This window comes from Oryx dammah, unplaced genomic scaffold (genome assembly GCF_014754425.2).
Source record: "Oryx dammah isolate SB20612 unplaced genomic scaffold, SCBI_Odam_1.1 HiC_scaffold_5, whole genome shotgun sequence".
Taxonomy (NCBI): Eukaryota; Metazoa; Chordata; class Mammalia; order Artiodactyla; family Bovidae; genus Oryx; species Oryx dammah.
The window spans coordinates 92,335,797-92,356,490 of NW_024070189.1; the positions used below are offsets into that span (position 1 = coordinate 92,335,797).

Below are 20,694 nucleotides of genomic sequence, written 5' to 3' on the forward strand. Positions count from 1 at the left end.
CCCAGAAAGCCCCCGCAGCCTCAGGCTGGTGGCCTCCCTAAGAAGCCTCTGCTGCAGCCCGAGTCCAGTGAGGTCCCTCCAGTGCCCCTTTCAAAGCCGGAATCTGGTGAGCCCCGCCCCCACTCCTCACAGCCCGACTTCAGTACATTTCCCAGAAAGATCGCCCGGCCTCAGCTGAATGACCTCCCCAAGAAGAACTTGCCGCCTGAGTTTGGTGACCTCACCAGGACGTCCTCGGAGCCGGAGGTCAGTGTGGCTCCCAAGAAGTCACGCCAGTGTGAGTTCAAGGCGCTCTCCAAGAAGCCCCCACAGCCCGAGCCTGCCAGCCTCTCGAGGACGTCCTCGGAGCCAGAGTTCAAGGTGCTCCCCTCAAAGTTTCTGCAGCCCGAGTGTCGGGGGTCCCCCCGCAAGTTCTCGCAGCCAGAGCCCGGTTCTCTGCCCAGGAACCTCCCAAGAAAGCCCCTGCTCCCTGGCTCCTTCTCAGAGAGTTCACTGCCCTCTGCTGTGGTGGGCTCCAGCCCCCGGGTCCCGCTCAGCCCAGGGTTTGGGGCACGGCAGCAGAGATCAGGAGCCCTCGCTCAGAGTGCTGGTTCCAGGCTGGGTCTCAGACCTGGTCACCTGCCCCAGCGGAGGCCTCTACCCCCGGCCAGCAGCCTGGGCCCTCCCCCAGCCAAGCCCCCACTGCCCCCAGGCCCCAGGGATATCCAGAGCTTCCGGAGAGCTGCGGTAGCAGACACAGGTGGGTGTGGATGGCCCAGGTAGAAAGCAGGGGCGGGGAGGTCGACGCTCCCCGGCCTACCCGCGTCCCCACATCCCATCTCGTCTCTCCGCAGCTCTGCCCAGGACCTCCTCTTCTGCTGGCCTCCACTTCATCCCACAGTGAGCATGGGGAGTCAGGGAGCACAGGAATGGGTCACGGGGCTGAAACAGGCCCTCACTCACGTCAGGTATCCCTGCAGGGACCCAGACGAGGTGTACGATGATGTCGAGCCCACATACCACTCTGGACCCAGCCCCAGGAGCAGAGGTGACAGAGTGGGACACTCAGCCAGACAGTCTGCTGAAGCATCCGAGGAGGGGGAACAGTCATCACAGGGGCCTTTTCTGTCTGTGTTGCTAGTACCAGGCCCCATAACAACCCATATGCCTGAGGGATTGAAGCAGAGCTAGGGGAGAAAAAAAGAGAGAAAGGGGTCAGAGAGGTCATGGCAGCTCCTGGTGGAGGAACAGGAAGGACAGCCAGAGGCCAGCAGCCTGACCACAGTGTGGCCAAGCCAAGGGTTGTGTCCCAGGGTGGTGGCCGTAGACATGTAGAACAGGGGAAGAATCCGAAAGCGGGGCATCTTCCTGGTTTAGTGCTTAAGACCCTGAACTCCCAACACGGGGCACGGGTTTCATCCTTGTTCCAGGAATAAGATCCTGCAAGCAGCGTGGCAAAAAACAAAACCAAAACTGGCGAGGATGTAATGGTGTATCACCGGGGACGATAGCAGCAAGCTCAGGATAGGGATGAGGCTTAAATGTTGAGCCTGCAGCTGGGTGTCAAGTGGAGGTGACCCTGAGTAAGGAAGAGGTGTCAGGAGATCCACAGTACTGGAGGTGCCTGAGGGGAAGGGCTTGGGCCTGAACTCAAGAGGGAGGGGGCTGGAGCCAGGATGTGGCCGACCCTCCAGATCCATGTGCTCTGGGTGTCCAAGGCCCCTTTTGTCTTCCATGCCTCTGCTCCTGGAGAGCAGGAGGAAGGCCAGGCAGGCCCAGCTCAGGGAAGAGGCATTCACCGACCTCATGTGAGAAATGCACCCCATCTCCCGACCAGCACTTAATGGAATGTGTACTGTGCCCCCGCCCCATTTTACACAAGTGGAAGCTTGAGACATGACTTGCCCCAGCTCACAGCCAGCACATGGGAGCCTCTGCCCCCAGGCTGCTTCCTGCCCTTATCTCCGGAGGCTCTCCTGCCAGGGAACCTCTTGTCAAGATACCTGAGGGGTCCCCAGCTGCTGCCCGCTCCTCACCAGCCCAGCCCCCAGCGCCTGCTGCCTCTATGGCTGTGACTCCTTCCTGGGCCCTGCTGTTTCTCCTGGGCTTGCTTTCCCCAGGGGCTGCTTGCAACACCCCTGTGAGCACAGAGCTTCCTGACAGGGCCCCTCTTGCTTCCGCTCTAGTGAGGCTCTGTGGCTCGGGTCTGGAGGGGGCCACAGCTCCTAAGGATGTGGACGCGGGGAGCAAGCACCTCTGAACGCTCCACCTCCAGCAGGCACAAGCTCACCCTTCTCTGTTTCCCCAACCCCAAGTAGACCAGATGCATCCTTAGCTTAGCTCACTGTCCCCCATCCTGTGCCAGTCATTCTCCCAAGACTCTGACCCAGTACCACACACTTGCCCAGCTCTCTCCCTCTCAAGGGGCAGGGGGCGGGGGTGGGTGCTCACAGCGGTGCGCACTGTCCCAAAGGCTGCTCTGCCCCTTTCCAGTCTGTCCCCGACCTGAGGAACTTTGGGTGCCTCCCTCCCACTCTCTGCCTCACTCGGAGCAGTGGCAGCCCCCTGCACAGACAGGGAGCTCCTCGAGGGTCAGGAGCTGAGGGTAGCCCGCTCAGGATCTCACTGCTCAGGATGCCAGGGCCACAGGGCGCCAGGGTCTGCCCCGCTCGGCTGCACCCAGGGCTGTGTGCTTAGGCTGCGGGAGGTGTATAGGAGCCCTGGGATGAAGTCAGGACTGCTTCCAGCTGGGTGACCATCTCCAGCCCGGGTGGCCTCTGGGTGTGACTGTCACTTCAGCACCAGGCTGAGGCTGGAGGCAAAAAGTGTCTGGGGAGGGAAGAGTGCACCATGCAGATATGCAGCCCCCTCCCCACCCCAGCAGCTTGATGGCGTGGGGGGCCTGGTGGTCTGGAATGCCCAGGGTGGCACTTCAAGTCATTCAGAGAGGACTGAAAAAAAAGCTGGGGGCTGCAGGTTCTAGATCCTTCACTCACCCGGTGTTCATGAGGCTCTCACTGTAAGCAGACCCTCGGCCAGCAGTGCCCTCACCTAAAAAGCTGGTCATCTGGGAGACTCCTTCCAGACTCATCAGCCAGACCAGGCAAGAACCCCAGCCCGACACAGCCCCTTCTCAGAGGCAGGCTTTGTTTGCTTTGAGGAAACACTTTTCTTGACCTTCTTTTTTGACCCATACCTCATCAGAATTCCCCAAACCTACATGCTGTAGGAGGGAGGGGTGAAACCTCCTTAAAAGCTGACAGAGAAGCCCTGCCTCTACCATTTAATAGCCTGGTGGCCTTGGGCAGGCTGCCTTACCTCTCTGGCCCTTGCTACCTCCTCAGCAGGCAACTTGGGATGACAGCCATCAAGAAAGTCGAAAGAAGGGACTGCCCTGTTGGTTCAGCGCCTAAGACTTCACATTCCCAATGCAGGGGGCATGGGTTTGATCCCTGGTCAGGCAATTAGATCCCATATACTGCAACTAAGACCCAGCACAGCAAAATACATTTTTTAAAGAAAAGTTGAAAGAAATGGTTAATGGTTTCTGCCGTGCCTGGCCTGTGGCAGGAGTTAGGAAAATGGAAGGCAATCTACTATGAGAGGCCTGGGCAGCAGAGGGTGAGGAGGAGACCCAAGTCCTGAAAACTGACCAGGGGAACATCAGGCCACCAGAGCCAGAGGCCCACATTCAATGGCCCTGCTCTAACTCAGCGCTCTGTCCCAGATGAAGTGTTGTCGGCTCAGCAGTACCCGTGGAGGCCACCTCAAGATCCAGAGCTCAGGTACCAGAGGGAGGTGGGCAGGGCGGGGCTGAGCTGGGGAGAACAATAAAAGGGGGTCCCTGAGAAGCATAAGCACCTAATTCATTGGTGGGGGGGTGCTCAGGAGGGAGAAGGTGCCCCTCCAGCCACTGCAGGTGCCGCTCACGGACCTGAAGTCCCTGAAGCAGCTCCGGAAGGCAGAGAAAGCTGAGCGGGAGTTTCGGAAGAAGTTCAAGGTGTGAATGAAGAGTCCTGGGAGGGCTGGGCTCGGCCCCAGGTGGCCACCGCCCCACGCGGGGTTCTGAGGGCAGCAGGGCAAGCGGCAGCTCTTGTGTCCCCCTCCCCAGTTTGAGGGGGAGATTGTGGTTCAGACAAGGATGATGATTGACCCCAATGCCAAGACCCGCCGTGGGGGCGGCAAGCACCTGGGGATCCGGCGTGGGGAGATCCTGGAGGTGATTGAGTTCACCAGCAAGGAGGAGATGCTGTGCCGGGACACCAAGGGCAAGTGTGAGTCACCAGTGGAGGGCAGCCTGGGAAGGCAGACCGCCCCAAGGAGGGAGGAGACCTCACCCACCCACCCCTACTCTCTTCACAGATGGCTATGTGCCAAGAACAGCTCTACTGCCCCTGTGAGTGCCAGTGCTGATTGGGGGCAGGGGGTGGGGGTGGGGGGGTGACAATGAGGCAAGGTGACCCTGGCCGACCCAAATGTGCTTTCCACCAGGGAAACGGAGGTGTACGACGACGTCGCTGCCTGGGGTATGTAGATGCTCTGCGTGGATGGGACGGGTGGGGCGAGGCCCTCTGCCACTCCTCCAGGGGCTGCTGGCTACCTGCTCACGGGGCAAGGGTCACCAAAAGTCACCTTTCTTGGCAGATCCTTTGGACAGCCAACCACTGCCCTAGGGACAGTAAGGCCCGCAGGTGTGGGAATGAATGGACAGCCCATCAGTCCAATCACCTGCTAATAAGGAGCCCTGGACCCCAGCGGTTGCCTCTGTCTGGCCACGCCCACAGACCACATAAAGTCCCTCTTTTAGAGTGACTCCTGTGTCTTGTCTTTTCTTTCCCTCCTAATGCGCACACACAGTGGAGCCATGATCAAATACTTGGGGGAAATCTGTGAGGTCAGGTCTCCTACCACTCAAGGATAAAGGCCAGAAGGGAAAAAGGGGGGCAGGGGAAGGTGGCAGGGGAGGGGACCACTTGCTAGAAGCTGAGCTGAGGGCCCCTCTGATGGCACCAGGTCAGCTGCGGTCAGCAAGGAGAGGGAGATGCTTGGGGGGCCCTCCACGTCCAGCATGACAAGCAGCTGCTGCAGCTCCTCACAGGCAACAGCCCAAGTAGCCATCACATTGTGGAGAGAATGTGACCCAGTTGTGACCAAGTACAGTATCAAGTTCAGCCTAAACCTCTGACAGGGCAGAATATGCTCAGAAACCTACACTCTCCTTGGTCTGTTTTAACAAAGAAGAACTGCTATGGACTGAAGTTTGTGTTCTGGCTGTCAAAAACAAATTCCTAAACTGAAAACCTACCCCTCTAGGTGAAGGCACAAGCAAGCATGAGGTCCGGAGGCAGAGCCCCCATGGATGGGATCCGTGCCCTGTGAAAGAGGCTGGGGGACTCCCTGGTTGCCCAGTAGTTAGGACAATGCACTTCCACGGCCAAGGGGCCTGGGTTCAGTCCCCATCCCGTCTGAGGAACTGAAGACCCACAAGCCGCACGGCACAGCCAAATAAACTATTGTTTTAAATATCTGAGAAAGTTCCCTCAACGACTCCTGCCACGTGAGATTACAGCTAGAAAGTGTCACCCATGAACTAGGACCAGGACCTCACCAAGCCCTGGATCTGCCAGCACCTTGACAGGACCGCCCACCCTCCAGGACTGAGAGAAACAAATGCTCTTTTCAGCAGCTGGGGCAGACTGGGACAAAGTCAAACTGGAAATGGGCCCCTTGCAGGATCTGTGCCCCATAGCACCACTGCACTGGGGAGACAGGATGGTTCTGGCAGCCAAGTACACCATCACCGGCATTGGGAGACTCAGGCCCACTCAGGACTCGGTTTCCATAAAGAGATTTTTCTCAAGAGGCTGGGGCCAGTGGCCTCTCACCTCAAGGGTCCACACAGCTCCAAGAGCAGAAAGGAGACTGAGTGGCTTTGGTCTCTCAACCTCCGGTGGTTACCCCACAACACACACACAAAAGCAAGCAGCTTTCAGGAACTGGTATTTATTATCAAAGTCATATTCGATGTCAACAAGATGCCACAACTACAAAAAAAATTGCGCACATTGCAATCTCAATGCAAACAGTCAAATGGAACCCCAGTCATTAAAAAAGTAATTCAAATTACCCCAAAAAGCAACTGAATTTTTTAAACATCTTTATACATCCAGCCAACAAATTAAAATGGTTAACAAGAAAAAATACAAATTCAGAGGTCTGGTATCGATGTTTAAAAAAGGCAACTGCTTAAGCATTTCTATCGATTCGAACATCAATCTCTCGGCCACTCAGCTTCATCCCATTCATCATCCGGCAGGCTCTCTCAGCCACCTCTGGCGACTCAAACTTAACCACACCGCACCCCTTGGACTTCCCATTCTCCATCTTGATGTCGGCATACAGCACGTGGCCTGGGCACAGGGAGGGAAGAAGAGACCACAACTCATCAGGCAAACCCAGAGCTCAGGCTCAGTCTGGGCTCCACTCAGTCCAGATCACCTGTTGGATTTCGGTTGACAGAGTCAAAAGGGAGAGCGGCCCCTGCGCCTGACGCAAGAATGCTCAGAACACGCGGCTGAAACCCGGCTACCATGGCCCTCCACCACACTGCCATTCTTCTGCCCACGGGACAACAATCTGACTCATGATAAGCAGTCCTGAATGTACACCTTCATGCTCAAGAGTTATAAAAAAAAAATACGCTGTATGAGGCCAACTTTATAGGCAAATTTTACAGAGGCTTCACTTTTAATACACTGTTCCTCTGTGTTTACAAGGCCATCGCCAATACCATGGACACTTCTGTACTATCCAAATACAAGCTTTGTAATCATTAACAAGCAGGTTATACATATTCCTTCAAGCTCTGGTTAAGCATCCTGGTTATGTGTCAAGCACTATGGAAAACAATCTATAAGGGAAGAGCTACAGAAATGCAGGGCCAAGAACACAAGTGTAGCGGGGCTGGCCCGCACAACACTAGGGCCATGAACTCTGCTTAAGAGAAAGTCAAGCCCTGGAGGGCTTCTCACAGGCAAGTTCTAAAACAGCTTGGGCAGACACTAAGTGGTACAGGGCTTGTAGTTTTGGATTTCTCTTGCCAACAGAGGGACAGACACCTCCAGGCCTGGGAGGGGAAGTGGCATGATCTACTTGACTTTTCCACTACAATCTGTGAACTGAGGAGTAGGGAGAGAGGGCAAGAACAGGGCAAGAAGGCAGGCTATGGCTGAGTAACTGACCCAAGAGAAGAACCAGGACAGGCTGCAACAGTGGTGAAATCTGAGTTACTGCGGCAAAAGGAAATGAGAAAGCATTGAGGAAGCCTTGATCCAGAGAGTCAGCCAGGCCTCTGGCTTAAGGCTGGGGCTCCCAACCTGCCATGGTTCAAAGAACAGAAGTGGTGGGGGTGAGGGGCAGGGCCTCACCCAGAGACAACCAAACCTCCTTTTGGCCACAAAGCAACCCTTCCAGAGTGGCTGCCCGGTTTGCCAGGAAACCACAGTGCACACAAACTAACACGTGCCCTGAGCCCGTGAATCCTCACCTATGCCTGCTGGGTGAGTGCTCTTTGAGACACAAACCCATGGTGCGGTTGTGGAAGGCATCCTTGTCTCAGATGTACTTATTTTATTGAGCTTTGTCACTTAGAAGCCATGTGATATTAGCAATGAGACTTTGCCTGACTGTAAATTGAGGACAATGCCCACCTCTTTTCAAAAACCGGAAAAGGCAAACAGCAAAGATGAAATGAGAACAGGGGTAAGAAGTGTCTGACACATAACAGGAAACTCAGTAATTGGCTTGAGTGTTTGCACAGGCAGAAAAATGGCAAGTCCCATCCATCCTCTATAGAGTCATGGAAGGTGTCTACAAGACAAGGATGGGAGCCTTGACACAAGCCACAACACAAGGAAGCATTTAGGAAGCCTCTCAAATACTTACCGCATTCGTTGAACTTGTCTTTTAGCATCTTCCATGTAAAATCAAATGGAAGCTGAGGGTGGAGAAAAGGGGAACTGGTGAGTGATGCAACCAAATCCTAACGCAGAAACCTGAAGTGTCTCGGGATGCCTTTAAAACCTCTCATTACACAGATACTGGCTGACCTTCACACTGCAATGATCAGCAGAAAACAAGTCTGTCTGGGTGAGGTCCTAAACTAGCACAGCAAGTTCATTCTGTTATCTGCGGCAACTTCACACAGGGAACAGGAGGCACAGCTGCCCGTAGTGAAGAGTCCACAGAACCAGTGCACAGTGGCTAACCATCTGGTGAAGGTAATTGAGATATAGCCTTCTCCCCACTCTGAATTGTCATGCCAGGTATTTAGCAGCTCATCAAGCTGAGAGTTAAATAAAAAACCCTCAAGTTCTCCAGATCACGGTCTTCTCTACCTAGTAGTCAGAGAAGCCCAGGATTTCACAAAACCCACTATTTCTGTTGCACAAGTGTCGTAAGCTCCCATGTTCCCACCTCATTCTACTGACACCAAGCCTTGGGGACAAAGGCAAGGTGGCCTTGCATGCTAAGCTCTCCTTCTGAGGCCATGCCCTCTCACTGCAACCTGCCACCCTCGGTCCTGCTGACCTCTGCCTCCCTCTTCCCCATGTGCACAGGGCCGAGATGTTCCTGAAGAGCCACTTACATTTCTCACAAATATCTGGCAGGCCTTCCTGGCCACCCCAGGGGCATGGCCTCCAGCTCCACCAAAGGAACCCGCAAAACTTCCTCCAAAGTTGCCACGCTCCATCTCGATGGCACGGTCAAAGCTGGCACCGCCACCGCCACCCATGGCCAGGCCCATGCGCTCAATGCCAGCGCCCAGGGCAGGGCCCATGGCAGGACCCATGCGCTCTAGACTGTTGGCGCCCATGCGCTCCAGGCCCATACGCTCGAGACTGTTGGCGCCCATACGCTCCAGGCCCATGCGCTCCAGGTTGTTGGCGCCCATGCGCTCCAGGCCGGTGGCCATGCGATCCATCACGGGGCCCATGCGCTCCAGGCCTGCCCCCATGCCTGCGGGCACCATGCGCTCCATGCCCAGGCCCATGCGCTCGATGGCAGGGCCCATGCGCTCCACACCAGAGCCCATGCGCTCGATGGTCTGGCCCACACGGTCAATGGGCGCGGCCATTCGCTCAAGGCCAAAGCCCATGCCGGCACCCATGCGCTCCACGCCAGAGCCGATGCGCTCCATGGTCTGGCCCATGCGCTCGATGCTGGAGGCCATATGGTCGAGGCCCAGGGGGCCCATGCGCTCGATGCCAGAGCCCATGCGCTCGACGGAGCCCATGCGGTCCATGACCAGGCCCATGCGCTCAATCTCGGAGCCCACACGATCCATGCCGTGGCCCAGGCCTGCGCCCATGCGTTCCATGCCGGCCCCCCCGATGCGGTCAATGCCGGGGCCCATTCTCTCAATTCCAGGGACACTGCCTCCACCTCCACCTAAAACAGAGACACAGAACAGGTGTATATCAGGGGCTTGAGGACCTGTGTGTACATTGTGCCCAGAGGGCTCCCTGGGTGCAGAGGCCTCGGCACTTTACAAGCTCAACCACGGTTCAGCAATAATTTATCATAGATAACCCTCAAATGTTGGCAACTGCGAAAGCTGGGTAGTGAGTACATCATTCTTCCTACTTCGGTGCCACAGTTAATTTCCATAGAAAAATTTTAAAGGGGAGAAACCCACCCGAAGACTTTTATCAACAATGTCCTTCACATCACTTTGAGGGTGCTGATACTTGGGACAAGCTTTGTGAGCAACAGACATCAATTCCTGAGAACTCTGCAGTCTCCCCACCACCAGACATTATAGGGATAGGGGACAGAAGCCCCACACTCAGCTGGTCACCCAACCATCTCACATGGAGTATAAATAGTGACAATTAGGATTGCTCACAAGCTCTATCATCCCCCAACCTGTCCTTTACAATGCCCTGCTGGTAACCAGTTTGGCTGCATGTCCTTAGCACCTCCACAGCATAAAGAAGTTATTACACAGCCATGTGATCAGGAAGAGACAAAGAAAACCAAAATCAACACTAATACAGACCCCTATGTATGAATGAACACAGCCAGCCACTTCCAGTGAACCTCACTCTGTCTGTCAGGGAAGCTATCACCCGACTGTGCCATGTGTAACTCTGCCAGCTTTGAAGGAAAAAGCTGATGGCACTGCAGAGAAGATTCTGGAAATGGCCTGGGATCAGTCCCACACTCCCATGGTTCATGGTTCAGCTGGACACTGAACCACGGCAGGTCAGCAGGGCACAGGGACCCTGTGATGCCTGCGGTTTGAGAGAGGAGGGTCTGCTCCATCACCAAGGCACCACCCACCAAGTCTTTCCACATGCAAAGCCCAAGGGTTCCGCTCATTCAAGTTTCACCACCACCACCACCACCACCACCACCGGCCTCTGAAAAATGAGCAGCTGAGCACTCAGCCTGCCATTACTGAATCAAGTAGCCAAGGCCAGGATGCAAATCAAGAAGAGCAAAGATTCTTTGATTCTCTAACTGACCAAGGCCATGACCTTGCACAAGTCATGCCACTTCTTGGTGACTCTTTCCTTCACTGAGTAACAACACACCAAGTGGCGAAATATAAACATAATTTTAAGTATATTAAACTTTCAGAGCCAAAATATCTCAGAAACTATAAAAATGTAACAAGTCCAGAGAGGGTGGAGAACATACCCAAACGATTATCAAAAATGAGTGTGACACTCTAGATGCCAAGAGCAGCAGAGAACTAGGAAGAAACAGTACCCACATGGAATTCTAGAATCGGCCCACCACAGAGTAACTCCAGCAAGTGGAGTTAGCGAGGACATGCCAAGATGCTCAGAGCCATAAGAAAAAAAAAAAAAACTAAAAAAAATTTTTTCTGAAATAACTACATATAGTTTTAGGTACCCGTCAAAAAAGGTATACTAATGGAAAAATATATTTCAAAATATTTATAGCATTCATTACTGGGCAGTGAGATTTCAGGTATTTACGTTCTTCATAGTTTTCTGAATTTGAGTACATGTATACAGTCCATTTGTTATGATTAGGTGGTGTACATTTTTATAATCAGGTTAAGATATTTACTTTTAGCGATTTGCAATTTTACACCACTAGAAACAAGAAAGCTCCCAAATTACATGGACATTCTGACAATGGCTAAAGTGTACACATTAACTCATTTACTTTACAGACCAACCGTATGAGGTAGGTACCATGACAGCCCCATTTTACAGCATGAAAAACAGAAGTTCAGTAACTTGCCAAGTGTCACACAGCTAAGAGAAGGCAGAGCTGGTTCCCCACCCCAGGCAGTCTATTTTTGAGCCCATGCTTTCAGCACTACACTCTACTACCCCCAGTAACACAAGCCTATTCTAAACATCAAAACATCAAAACTAAGCGTTTCCTACCTCCTCCCTGCTTTGCAATGATCTCTCCTCTCTTCAGGGCATTACTTAGGATTTCTAAGGAAATCAGGAAGAAAAAAAAATTAGCCAAATTCCTCTATGGAAATAAAAATTTATCACAGATTCCAGAGCAGGACTACTACTAATTAAAAAAGGAAAGGGGGAGGGGTTGAGAAACACACACACAGACAAGGTCATTTTACTGGGAAGCTGCAAGAGTCCTGACGATGGGTCAGATGGCAGGGCCCATGGAGCTCCAGGCCCAGGCCCAGGCCCGCTTGGAAGGGCCTCTGGAAAGGCACCCGTGAGCTGAACTCGGTAAGTCACAGCAGGAACAGGGGGCAGCCAGCAGCCCAGTTTTCTAAAGCCGGTCCAGACCCTCAGGACTCGCAGACTGAAGAGCGCACTCACCTGCCCATTTCCAGTCAACCCCTCACAGGTACCCTTCAAACAACTGCTGTAGCTACACTGAGAGCCCAAACCATAAAACCAGCAGTAACCGTGTGCAGTGCTGGAAGTTCGTCCCAGTCCACAAGCCAGGCCAGGCAAGGCAGTAGCCAAGTGAGCCCACCAGCCCTGCCTGGAGGGAGCTACATGTGATGGCGACCAAGTGACGGACGCCACCACAGGCGAACAAACCCCAATATGCTCAGCTGTCCAAAACAGCAATACTGCTGCTTGCTTGCTGGCGGTTCAGAAAAACCTATTTTAAGCTAGTGTTACCGTTTCAGTTTCTTCTGGGTCTTTCATTATGTACGAGAGACCTGTCCCCACCCTCTCGCTGGTCTTGAAGAGCGCTAAGCAACATGGACAACAGCTCATACTGTGACCATGACCAGGAGGAGACTGAACCCTCGCCCTGCAGCTGTTTCGAGTGTTACCTGCTAAAGGAAGGGGGTGGGCAGGTACACCAAGAAACAGACCTCCCACCTGCGAGCAAGACTGGGGCTTAACTCTTGCATGACGCCTGGGAGCCTGCTCTGCATGCCCAGGCCTGTGGTTTAGTTCCTATTAATAGCACATGGATCAAACCATTCCTTCCAAGACTTCGCAATCAGCCCACTACTGATTTGAAAAGAAAGACCAAATTATTTTCACAAAGGGCATTCACAGGCCTCTCTGCTCTCTCAATTTTAATCTGTTCTTCCCATCCAAGGTAGACCAACACCTCCAAGCCTCTGCAACTGACTCTAGCAGCCCTCTCTGTGGGCATGGACCCTTCTACCATGCTGAAACCCAGCACTCCAGCATACCCTGCAGTTCCTGCATCATCTTCCTGCACCCCCACCACTTCTACCAGTCAACTAGAGTGGTGCTTTTACAAATCCTAACAGAGAAAACAAGAGCCTTTGTGTGGTGCTCAGATGGTTGCCAAGAGCCCAGGAGCCAGCATCTCCACGGCTCCCTCAATTAGGTCACTTCTCCAAGTCGACCTTTGGTGCTGCCCTGAGCCACTCTCAGCATTACTCCTAGGTGACAGCGCACCCTTCAAGGTCAAGGATCCATCTACGTCCCTGCAGTACCAAGTACAGCTGTCTGCACAGAGAGGCAGAGATCTACTGCCTTGACAGGAAGGAAGGGACACCGAATGGCACTAAAATGACCCATCGAGTAAGCCACACAGAAATAAAAGGCCAGGAACTGAATCTGAAAAACCACCCAGGCAACTCTCCTGAAAACCTGACTTCAAAATTTGATTTGTTACAAAGACCATTCTGCTAACTTGGGTCTGATCCTAAGAAGCAAGAGAACAAAAGCTCTTTACTGCTGCCATGGCCACTGTGGAAAGCCTCAGGACAAACAGGACCCTGGTCTCAATCAGGGAGAAGGCCCAGAGGAGCAGGAGAGACCGAGGCCGGCAGTGGCCGCTCTGTATTCAGGTCGGGAGAGGACAAGTTTCCTGGCACCACACAAGACAACCTCAGCAGGCCACCTCCTTCCTGGGCCACCAAGGACCTGGGGCAAAGCTGACAGCCTCATCAGAGCTGAGAGGTACACAGAGCAACAAAGGATCAAGGCTCAAGAGGAGGAAAAAGTGCCTGAGGGAGCAAAGTCATGTGCCATTTTGTTCTCATCTACAAATTAGTATTTGCAGTCAAACGACAATAACTTATTTAATATCCCACCATTCCAAGACACAAAAACAAAGACAGTTATGGCAACAAGAAACTTGTAACTGACCTGATCACATGCCCCCAAATTCTAAAGCTCTGGGACAATCTAGAATAAAGCAACAGTCATAACAAGCAAGCCAGGAAAAAGTCTTGACTACCAGTCAATGTCGATGCAAGAAAAGTCACTCAACTTTCCTAACCACGATCAGGGGGTAAATGAACCAAAGTTCAACCGGCTACTCTGAAAGAAACAGTTTTTAATGATTCCTGATTTTCATGACATAAACACAGAAGACTGGGTTCCTGGAGATAAGCTGCAGAATGTTGAACCCTGTCTCACTGATGACAAATTTTCTAGGGCCTTCATAAATTCTAAGAATACAGTTCAGCTCACACAAACTAGACATAAAGAGCTTACAATACTCACACCTAGCCGCAGGTGTCCCACACAAAGACAGAGGCTGAGCACACTTTGAGGCTAACACCTAGCAGCCGCCTATCTGCTCAGGATGATGTGCCAGTGAAGATGGGGGAAGGGGGCATGTGCGTGGGGGGAAGAGTTATCCACGCTCTAAATCTCCTTTGAGAGAAACAAACTCTAGAGCCCATGAATAGCCAATCTCCTTGTTTCACACTAATTAACAGAGGAGAATTAGGCTGACAAATTCTCAGAAACATCTAAACTCAAAACAAGGGAAGCCAACTATGGAAAAGTAAAGAATATACTGCTCTGCAAACTAACCAAAACTACATTTAGATGGACCCAATACTCAAAGCCTTCCAACATTAGGAAACTTCCCCGGTTCAACAAGAGCTCTTTCACATGCAAGAGCAAGCACACCCTCATTCAACTGGAACCCTACAGGCCACTGGACTAAGGAGACTAACACCCCCGCTGAGCCTTGACAATCCTCCCCATGACTTAGAGAGCCACAACCTCACATAAAAGCAGCAGTCTTAACTCTGCAGCAGGAAAATACCTTATACCAATGTGAAAAAAGCACCCATTTGAAAAAACTAAAAGAATGATACTGCTGCTGCTGCTATTAATAAAAAATTCAAGCACCAAAAGTTTGTATCAGGTCTAGAAAACATACAATTTTTTGAAAGCCTTCAGAAAAACAGCTGACTTGCCTAAGAACCTCCCAACATCAGGGTGAGCCTGCACCCCTGGGGGTTTGACCTTGCCCACATGAGGTCCATGGGGCCTTCTTACCCACTTCTCTGCCAAGGGGCTCTCCAAAGCTTCGAGACATTCCCATCTGCTTCCTGGCAAAGTCTCTCTCAAATCCTCCACCCATGCCACGCTCCATCTCTGTGGAAAAAAACATTACCCTCGGCCTTTCCAGGAATGCCATTATGTTTTAGACATTAAACCCAAAAACTATATATATACAACGACTACCAGCAAGTCAGCCCGTTTAGTTTTCTATAGAAAACCAGTATTCATCCTCTATTCCTTAAAAAAGCAAGTCACCACAAATGAATCCCTAAAAATACCCTACCTTTAGTCCACTGAGAAGGACTAACTTCCGCTTACATCACAATCACACGGAGGGTGCACTGAGCACCCGCTCCTGCGGTAGCTGGCATGGGAAGGCTGCAGGAGAGCCTGCCCAGGTTATAGACAGCGACAGCAGCAGCAGCTAGCCGCTCTGGGGCGCCCCCCCCATGCCTGCCTGGCCCAGGGCCTTTACATGTGCTATGATTTCATGGACTCCTCACAACCAGCCTGCACACCTGCATCAGCCTCCATCACTACTGGCCCCAAAGTGAGGCTCAATGACTGAGAAACTCGACTGATGTCACATGCTCCATAAGGAGGGAGGCAAAGGCTGGAACCTAAATCCAAAGCAGAAGTCCACGGTCCAGTCAACAGCACAAAAACAGAAAGACAGCTGTGGACAGACAACACAACTGCTCTTCTGATAACTGGAGCAGTTTGATCTATATAATGGGGTTTGGGAACTTCACTCTTCTACACTGACTGCAGGAATACTTATTATTTTTTCACAATGTCTTTTAGAAACAAAGGTCTTAGCTCCTGTGCAGGAAAAACTGCCACAGCTGTCACCTGTTTGAAAAACCCTTTCAGGATTCCTGTCACTCGCTGCTTCTTCCCTTGTATATTCCTCTAAAGCAAGACAAGAGTGTACATCACACTGTCTCCTTTCCATTTTGAAAGGTCCTTGGAAAATCTGGTTTATTAATTTGCTCCTGAGAAACATGAGGTGTACAGGTGCTATATAATGGATGCTTTTTATTGCACAATTATCAAAAATGCAGCTGAACCCCTACTTTCAATGAAGCAAATGAATGCATTACATATTTATAAACATGGAAGCAGGCCAGCATCATGAATTAATAAGATACAGCAGATAACAGCAGTGGACTTCAGTCACAATTTGAATCCACCTCACTGAACGTCACAGGTTGGTGGCTCGCTATCTGCTGGAAATACATCTAACTCAGGCAAGCCTGTGTAATGGTAGGCAGAACAGAAATCCCAGAGTGGTAACGGATGGGAGCTCTGCCGTGCACCTTTAATCCTTATCATAAGCCCATGAAGAAGGCAACAACCCACAACAAAGAAGTCACATGCAGGCATTAACGTGTTGGCAAAGGCCTCAGAACTTATCTTCCCAACTGTCAACAAACTGCAGAGCACAGGGAGCACTATGCAAACTCCAAGGTGCTCTCCCCAACACAAAAGGAGAGCAAGAGTCAGAGAAAGGAGTTTCGCTGACAAATACTGCCTCAAACCAATCACTGCTCGATACGTGACGACCCTCCCATTTAAAAATGTTGGTATGTATCCTAAGATTTATTTGGCCTTCACTGGTTGGTTGACTGGCCCTGAAAATCTGATCTCTAACAGTCTAATGTTGTCAGCACCTATGACTATAATGGGATGGCATCATGATCATCAACTAAACATTAAGAGTTAAATCTGACACATCTTTATCAACTTCTCCAGTGACTGAAACCTTCCTTGGACCCAGCACCCAAGGGCTCTGAAGCCAATTCAACCCAAATCTCAAAACAGCTCCAATGCAGGAAACCTCCAACTCTCTGCGGCAGAGGATGGAGGAAGAGGACTCCGAGTCTGGATCTGGGAACATCCAAGAACAGAAGAGCAACAACACATCCTCCACCATGGCTCTTCAAGACACTCAGCACTTGGAACCTTGAATCACCAGACTCACCAGCACTTGGAACCTTGAATCACCAGACTCACCAGCACTTGGAACCTTGAATCACCAGACTCACAAGCCTAACTGCTGAATTCCATCGGCCAGGTTTCCCAAGATTTAGTCCCCATGGCTCAGCATAGGCCCAGCTTCATTTCCATCAACTTCTAAATCATATCACTCCACTCCTCAGACCAACAACCCAAATCTCCTTTTTAATGGTTCATCTGCTCTGAGCAAATACTTCATCAAGCCAGACTTCTCCAATTCTTACTTTTTATTAAAAATCCCATGCACACATGAGCTAAAAACAAGCCTGAAAGTACACTGGAAACACAAACCTCTGTTCCTTCATTTCTTATTATTCTTCCTAAACCTTTTTATCATCATCTAGAACAAGGTACTCCATGAAGAAGAAGGGCAGCTTATTCAACATGAATCTGTCTTTCCAGTTTGATAGTTGCTATCTATCCTAGTAGGGTTCTCACTTGCTCTACAGTCTTCACATGGTATGTTACACAGACCAGCAAAGAAACATTGAGACCCAAATCCTTACATGTATAACTCAGTTACTTTGTTGTATAGCAGAAATTAACAAAACATTGTAAATCAACTATAATTCAATTTTAAAAGTTTAAAAAAAAAACGACAAAAAACCTCAAGCCCCAAATTCTTAATAACTTCTCATTCCACAAAAGTTTGTATAACAGCAGCATTCCCACAGGTGTGGGTCACAGGGGATTTCAGAAAGACAGACTCTCAAAAGCAGCAAGATCTTCATGGCACTCGATAGCCCTATTTGGGGGAGGGATAGGGTGGGAGGGAGTGGTGTCTATGTTGGAGACAATTCTAAAAGGCAGGATCTCAGATTAAGAGCCAAGCTCTGGCGTCAGACAGCCTGGGTCCACATTCCGTCATTACTAGCCATGTGACCTTAGGCAAGTCACTCTGGGCCTCAATTTCCAATGAAATGGGGATAACAGTACCTACACATCATATGGTTCTTGCAAGGACTAAATGAAGTAACAGTGTTATCATTATACTTGACATAACTATGTCTCAGATGGGAGGCCTGTAAGATTTAAACAGCAGTACACCAAATTTCACATGATATAAATACAAAATTAAACAAATGCTGCATCCACTCCCAATTTGCAGACATCAGAGCAGATGATCAAGCCTCACCTAGTCCAGCACTCCAGGGGAGACAAGTGCTGGAGGCCACAGGAATGCTTTAAAGTTTTTAAAGTTTTATTGGACAATTACTGGGAAGATCTGAAACAGAAAACCTCAAGAGTTTAGTAACTAAGAAAATGAACACTTGCCTACCACTAAATCTAGCTTCTGGAATACAAACTATTTAAGGCAATTCAAAGTTATCAGATTCAGCACAAAAGTGGGAGGGTGAAATCACTTATTAAAAATCAGTCTGCTGCCTAAAGGTCACCTAGAGCCAACAGCCAGCAGAGGGTAGATAGGTACACAGATCTTACCATTTATTCTGCCCATGTTCATCCCAGATCCAAATCGACCCATGTTTTCCATACCACCACCAAAGGGTCCTTCCATGCCTGAAAGAGACATATTTGCATTTTAGCAGCAGCCTAAAAAGACTCAAAGTGAACAGGAATAGAAAATGTTTTCACAAGTTTCACCTAGGGCATGTGCTGCCAGAAACTTACCAAGTCTTAAGGGCTTTTGGAGAAAAAAGGCTAGAGCCCTTACTTAAAAATCACTATCTTCAAAAGGCTGATCTGATCCAATCCAGTCAATGAACAGACAAGCAAAGAGAGACCCAGAGAGATGGAGTGACTTGCCCAAGGTCACAGAGCTAGTCAGTGAAAAAGCCAGAACCAAAAGCCAAGTGGCCCAATAGAAGGATCAATGGGTAAAAGTAATCTCTAGACTTAAAACTGTTTGGAAACCCAAGTGAAATTTTCATGCAGGGCTTAAGAGAAAAGGAAAAGGGAAGAAAAGAGGGGAAACCATACCTAAAAGTAGTTACATTCATATTTCATTTGAGTTGTCTTACCTCCCATTTTATTTATTCCAAATCCTATGCCTTCCATTCCCATTCCTTAAAAAGAAAAAGTCAATGCAAACTAAAATTATGTCAAAGCCGTAATGTTTGAACTTAAAAAGCACAAGAAATTCCAAACATCAAAAAATATCCCTGACTCCAAATATATTTTAATTGTCAAGGGGGAAAAAAAATGGGGTAGGGGCTCTTCCATTTCAACTGACAAACTAGTACATTCCAAGGAAGCAACTTATGCCTTTAACTAAATAATCATCATGTGACTCAAAATTTGATAGTGTTCACAGAGTTTCACTAAATGACCAAGTTAGACATGAAATGTTAAGTATTAGGAAGAGACTAGGGCACATTCACTTTTTAGAAGCTTACTTCAGGGAACAGAAGTAGATTCAAAAATCTCCTTTAAAGGTAAAATTCTCTAAAAAAAGAACAGTTCCTAAAAACACTGAGGCTTCCCTCTCCTCAACCCTAGACTTTCCTCTGAGGTGTCAGGTCAGGGGATGTGGTGTTCAGATCGGTAAAGCCACCTGAAACTCTTCTGTCAGCCCCAGAGCCTAATCTGGGAGGGAGACAAAGGAAAAGCAGAACTGACAGTAGTAGGGTTGAGGGTATCCATCTTGCAATTCAAAGAACTGCAAGCAAGACATAAGTCTGAGGCCATAAAAACACAGTATATTTAAATTATATATGAATACTTCACTGCACGAAAACACCAAAAAGTGAAGTTCAAAGTTCATTCTACATGTCAAAGCTTTATTCGTTAGCTATTGCTTTTCTTCTTAATCAGGCCTAGGAGAGCTATGTAGTCATGTGACGAGGCCCTCCATATCTTTCTGCATCCGACAATGCCCCTGCCTCAAGAAGCCCTGTAAACACCAGGTGACAGCCCACAGGCCTCTGGGTGATAGATGGTGGCAGTGAGGTGGTCCCAAGATCAGGAATTTCTGTCACTAACTGATAGTGTGACCTTGAGCAAGACCATCTCTCTGGCTTGCCTCCTCTTATCCAAAGGCTTAACTGAGTATCTCAGCTCAGAAGTACTTGTGAGGATAAAATGCAAAGCACAATAGCTTTAGAAAGAAGTATTCACTTGGTAAAAATCCAAAATACTGCCTTAATCAAAACAATAGTTAGTCGCTCAGTGGTGTCTGACTTCTTGTGACCCTCCAGGCTCCTCTGTCCATGGAATTCTTTAGGCAAGAATACTGGAGTGGGTTGCCATTTTCTTCTCCAGGAATCTTCCCGACCCAGGGATCGAACCCATGTCTCCTGCACTGCAGGTGGATTCTTTACCGTCTGAGTCACCAGGGAAGCCCAATTAAAATGAATCACAGATAAATAAGGAAGGAATTAATTTTGTCCCAATATGAGCCTCATTCCACTTGAACTACTCAATGTCCAATTATCCCAAAAATTATTATTAAGGTAACTTCCCCAGAAATCCCCAGTCAAGAGGCACACTGTACTTCTCACCTGCAGGTCCCAGGTTGCCCATTCCAATGCCTTTATTCAAATGGTTGGCATCAATAGGCTGCCCTCCTGGTCCTAACCCCATGCCAATACCACCAAGTCCATCTGAAAGGAAATGAGAAAGAGTATTGATTCTACTTTCTTAGGAAGCCCTGACCCTAAAAGTTAAAAAGAGGCTTTGTTTACTGTGTAGTAGCTGTCACACTTGCCCCACCACCCATCTGCTCCACCAAGTCCAGGGCCTAATCCATGATGCAACACTGACGCATTTGGGAGCTCTCCCTTTAAAGGCATAAGCTCTCCTAAAACACCAGGGACTAGAATGTGTGATCTATATAAAACGAGCGCAACTAAAAATCAGTTCACTTGAAAACTACAGAGAAGATCTGTGAACAACAACCCACACAGTGAGAAGTTGTGAGCACCTACTTGTTTCCCTGAATAGTGAAATGAGAAATGTTTAATCAGAAAAGGCA

The 20,694-nt window shown here is 49.8% G+C and overlaps 2 protein-coding genes across 21 annotated transcripts in view; one reads left to right on the forward strand and one right to left on the reverse strand.

Annotated features, from left to right (window-relative positions):
- The window catches only part of PRAM1 (PML-RARA regulated adaptor molecule 1), an 8,480-nt gene extending 3,689 nt beyond the window's left edge, over window positions 1–4,791 (forward strand). Inside the window, exons 2-10 of one of the 2 annotated variants that reach the window (XM_040239522.1) lie at window positions 1–739; window positions 834–879; window positions 960–1,027; window positions 3,707–3,764; window positions 3,868–3,979; window positions 4,091–4,253; window positions 4,342–4,375; window positions 4,471–4,505; window positions 4,624–4,791. The exon at window positions 1–739 is cut by the window's left edge and continues 447 nt beyond it. In XM_040239522.1, the coding sequence (XP_040095456.1) occupies window positions 1–739; window positions 834–879; window positions 960–1,027; window positions 3,707–3,764; window positions 3,868–3,979; window positions 4,091–4,253; window positions 4,342–4,375; window positions 4,471–4,505; window positions 4,624–4,652 (1,284 nt within the window). In that variant the 3' untranslated portion in view covers window positions 4,653–4,791. The remainder of the gene's footprint in view (window positions 740–833; window positions 880–959; window positions 1,028–3,706; window positions 3,765–3,867; window positions 3,980–4,090; window positions 4,254–4,341; window positions 4,376–4,470; window positions 4,506–4,623) is intronic. The other variant, XM_040239523.1, reaches the window with a different exon arrangement.
- A 1,175-nt stretch (window positions 4,792–5,966) lies between these two features.
- Window positions 5,967–20,694, reverse strand: part of HNRNPM (heterogeneous nuclear ribonucleoprotein M) — a 40,206-nt gene continuing 25,478 nt past the window's right edge. For 2 of the 19 annotated variants that reach the window (XM_040239506.1, XM_040239520.1), the window contains 8 exons: window positions 20,222–20,323; window positions 18,743–18,787; window positions 18,204–18,281; window positions 14,736–14,834; window positions 11,409–11,462; window positions 8,627–9,429; window positions 7,924–7,975; window positions 5,974–6,389 (listed from right to left, as the gene is read on the reverse strand). In XM_040239506.1, the coding sequence (XP_040095440.1) occupies window positions 6,226–6,389; window positions 7,924–7,975; window positions 8,627–9,429; window positions 11,409–11,462; window positions 14,736–14,834; window positions 18,204–18,281; window positions 18,743–18,787; window positions 20,222–20,323 (1,397 nt within the window). In that variant the 3' untranslated portion in view covers window positions 5,974–6,225. Of the gene's footprint in view, window positions 6,478–7,923; window positions 7,976–8,626; window positions 9,430–11,408; window positions 11,463–14,735; window positions 14,835–18,203; window positions 18,282–18,742; window positions 18,788–20,221; window positions 20,324–20,694 lie in introns of all 19 variants that reach the window. The other 17 variants (XM_040239510.1, XM_040239503.1, XM_040239513.1 and 14 more) reach the window with 13 other exon arrangements.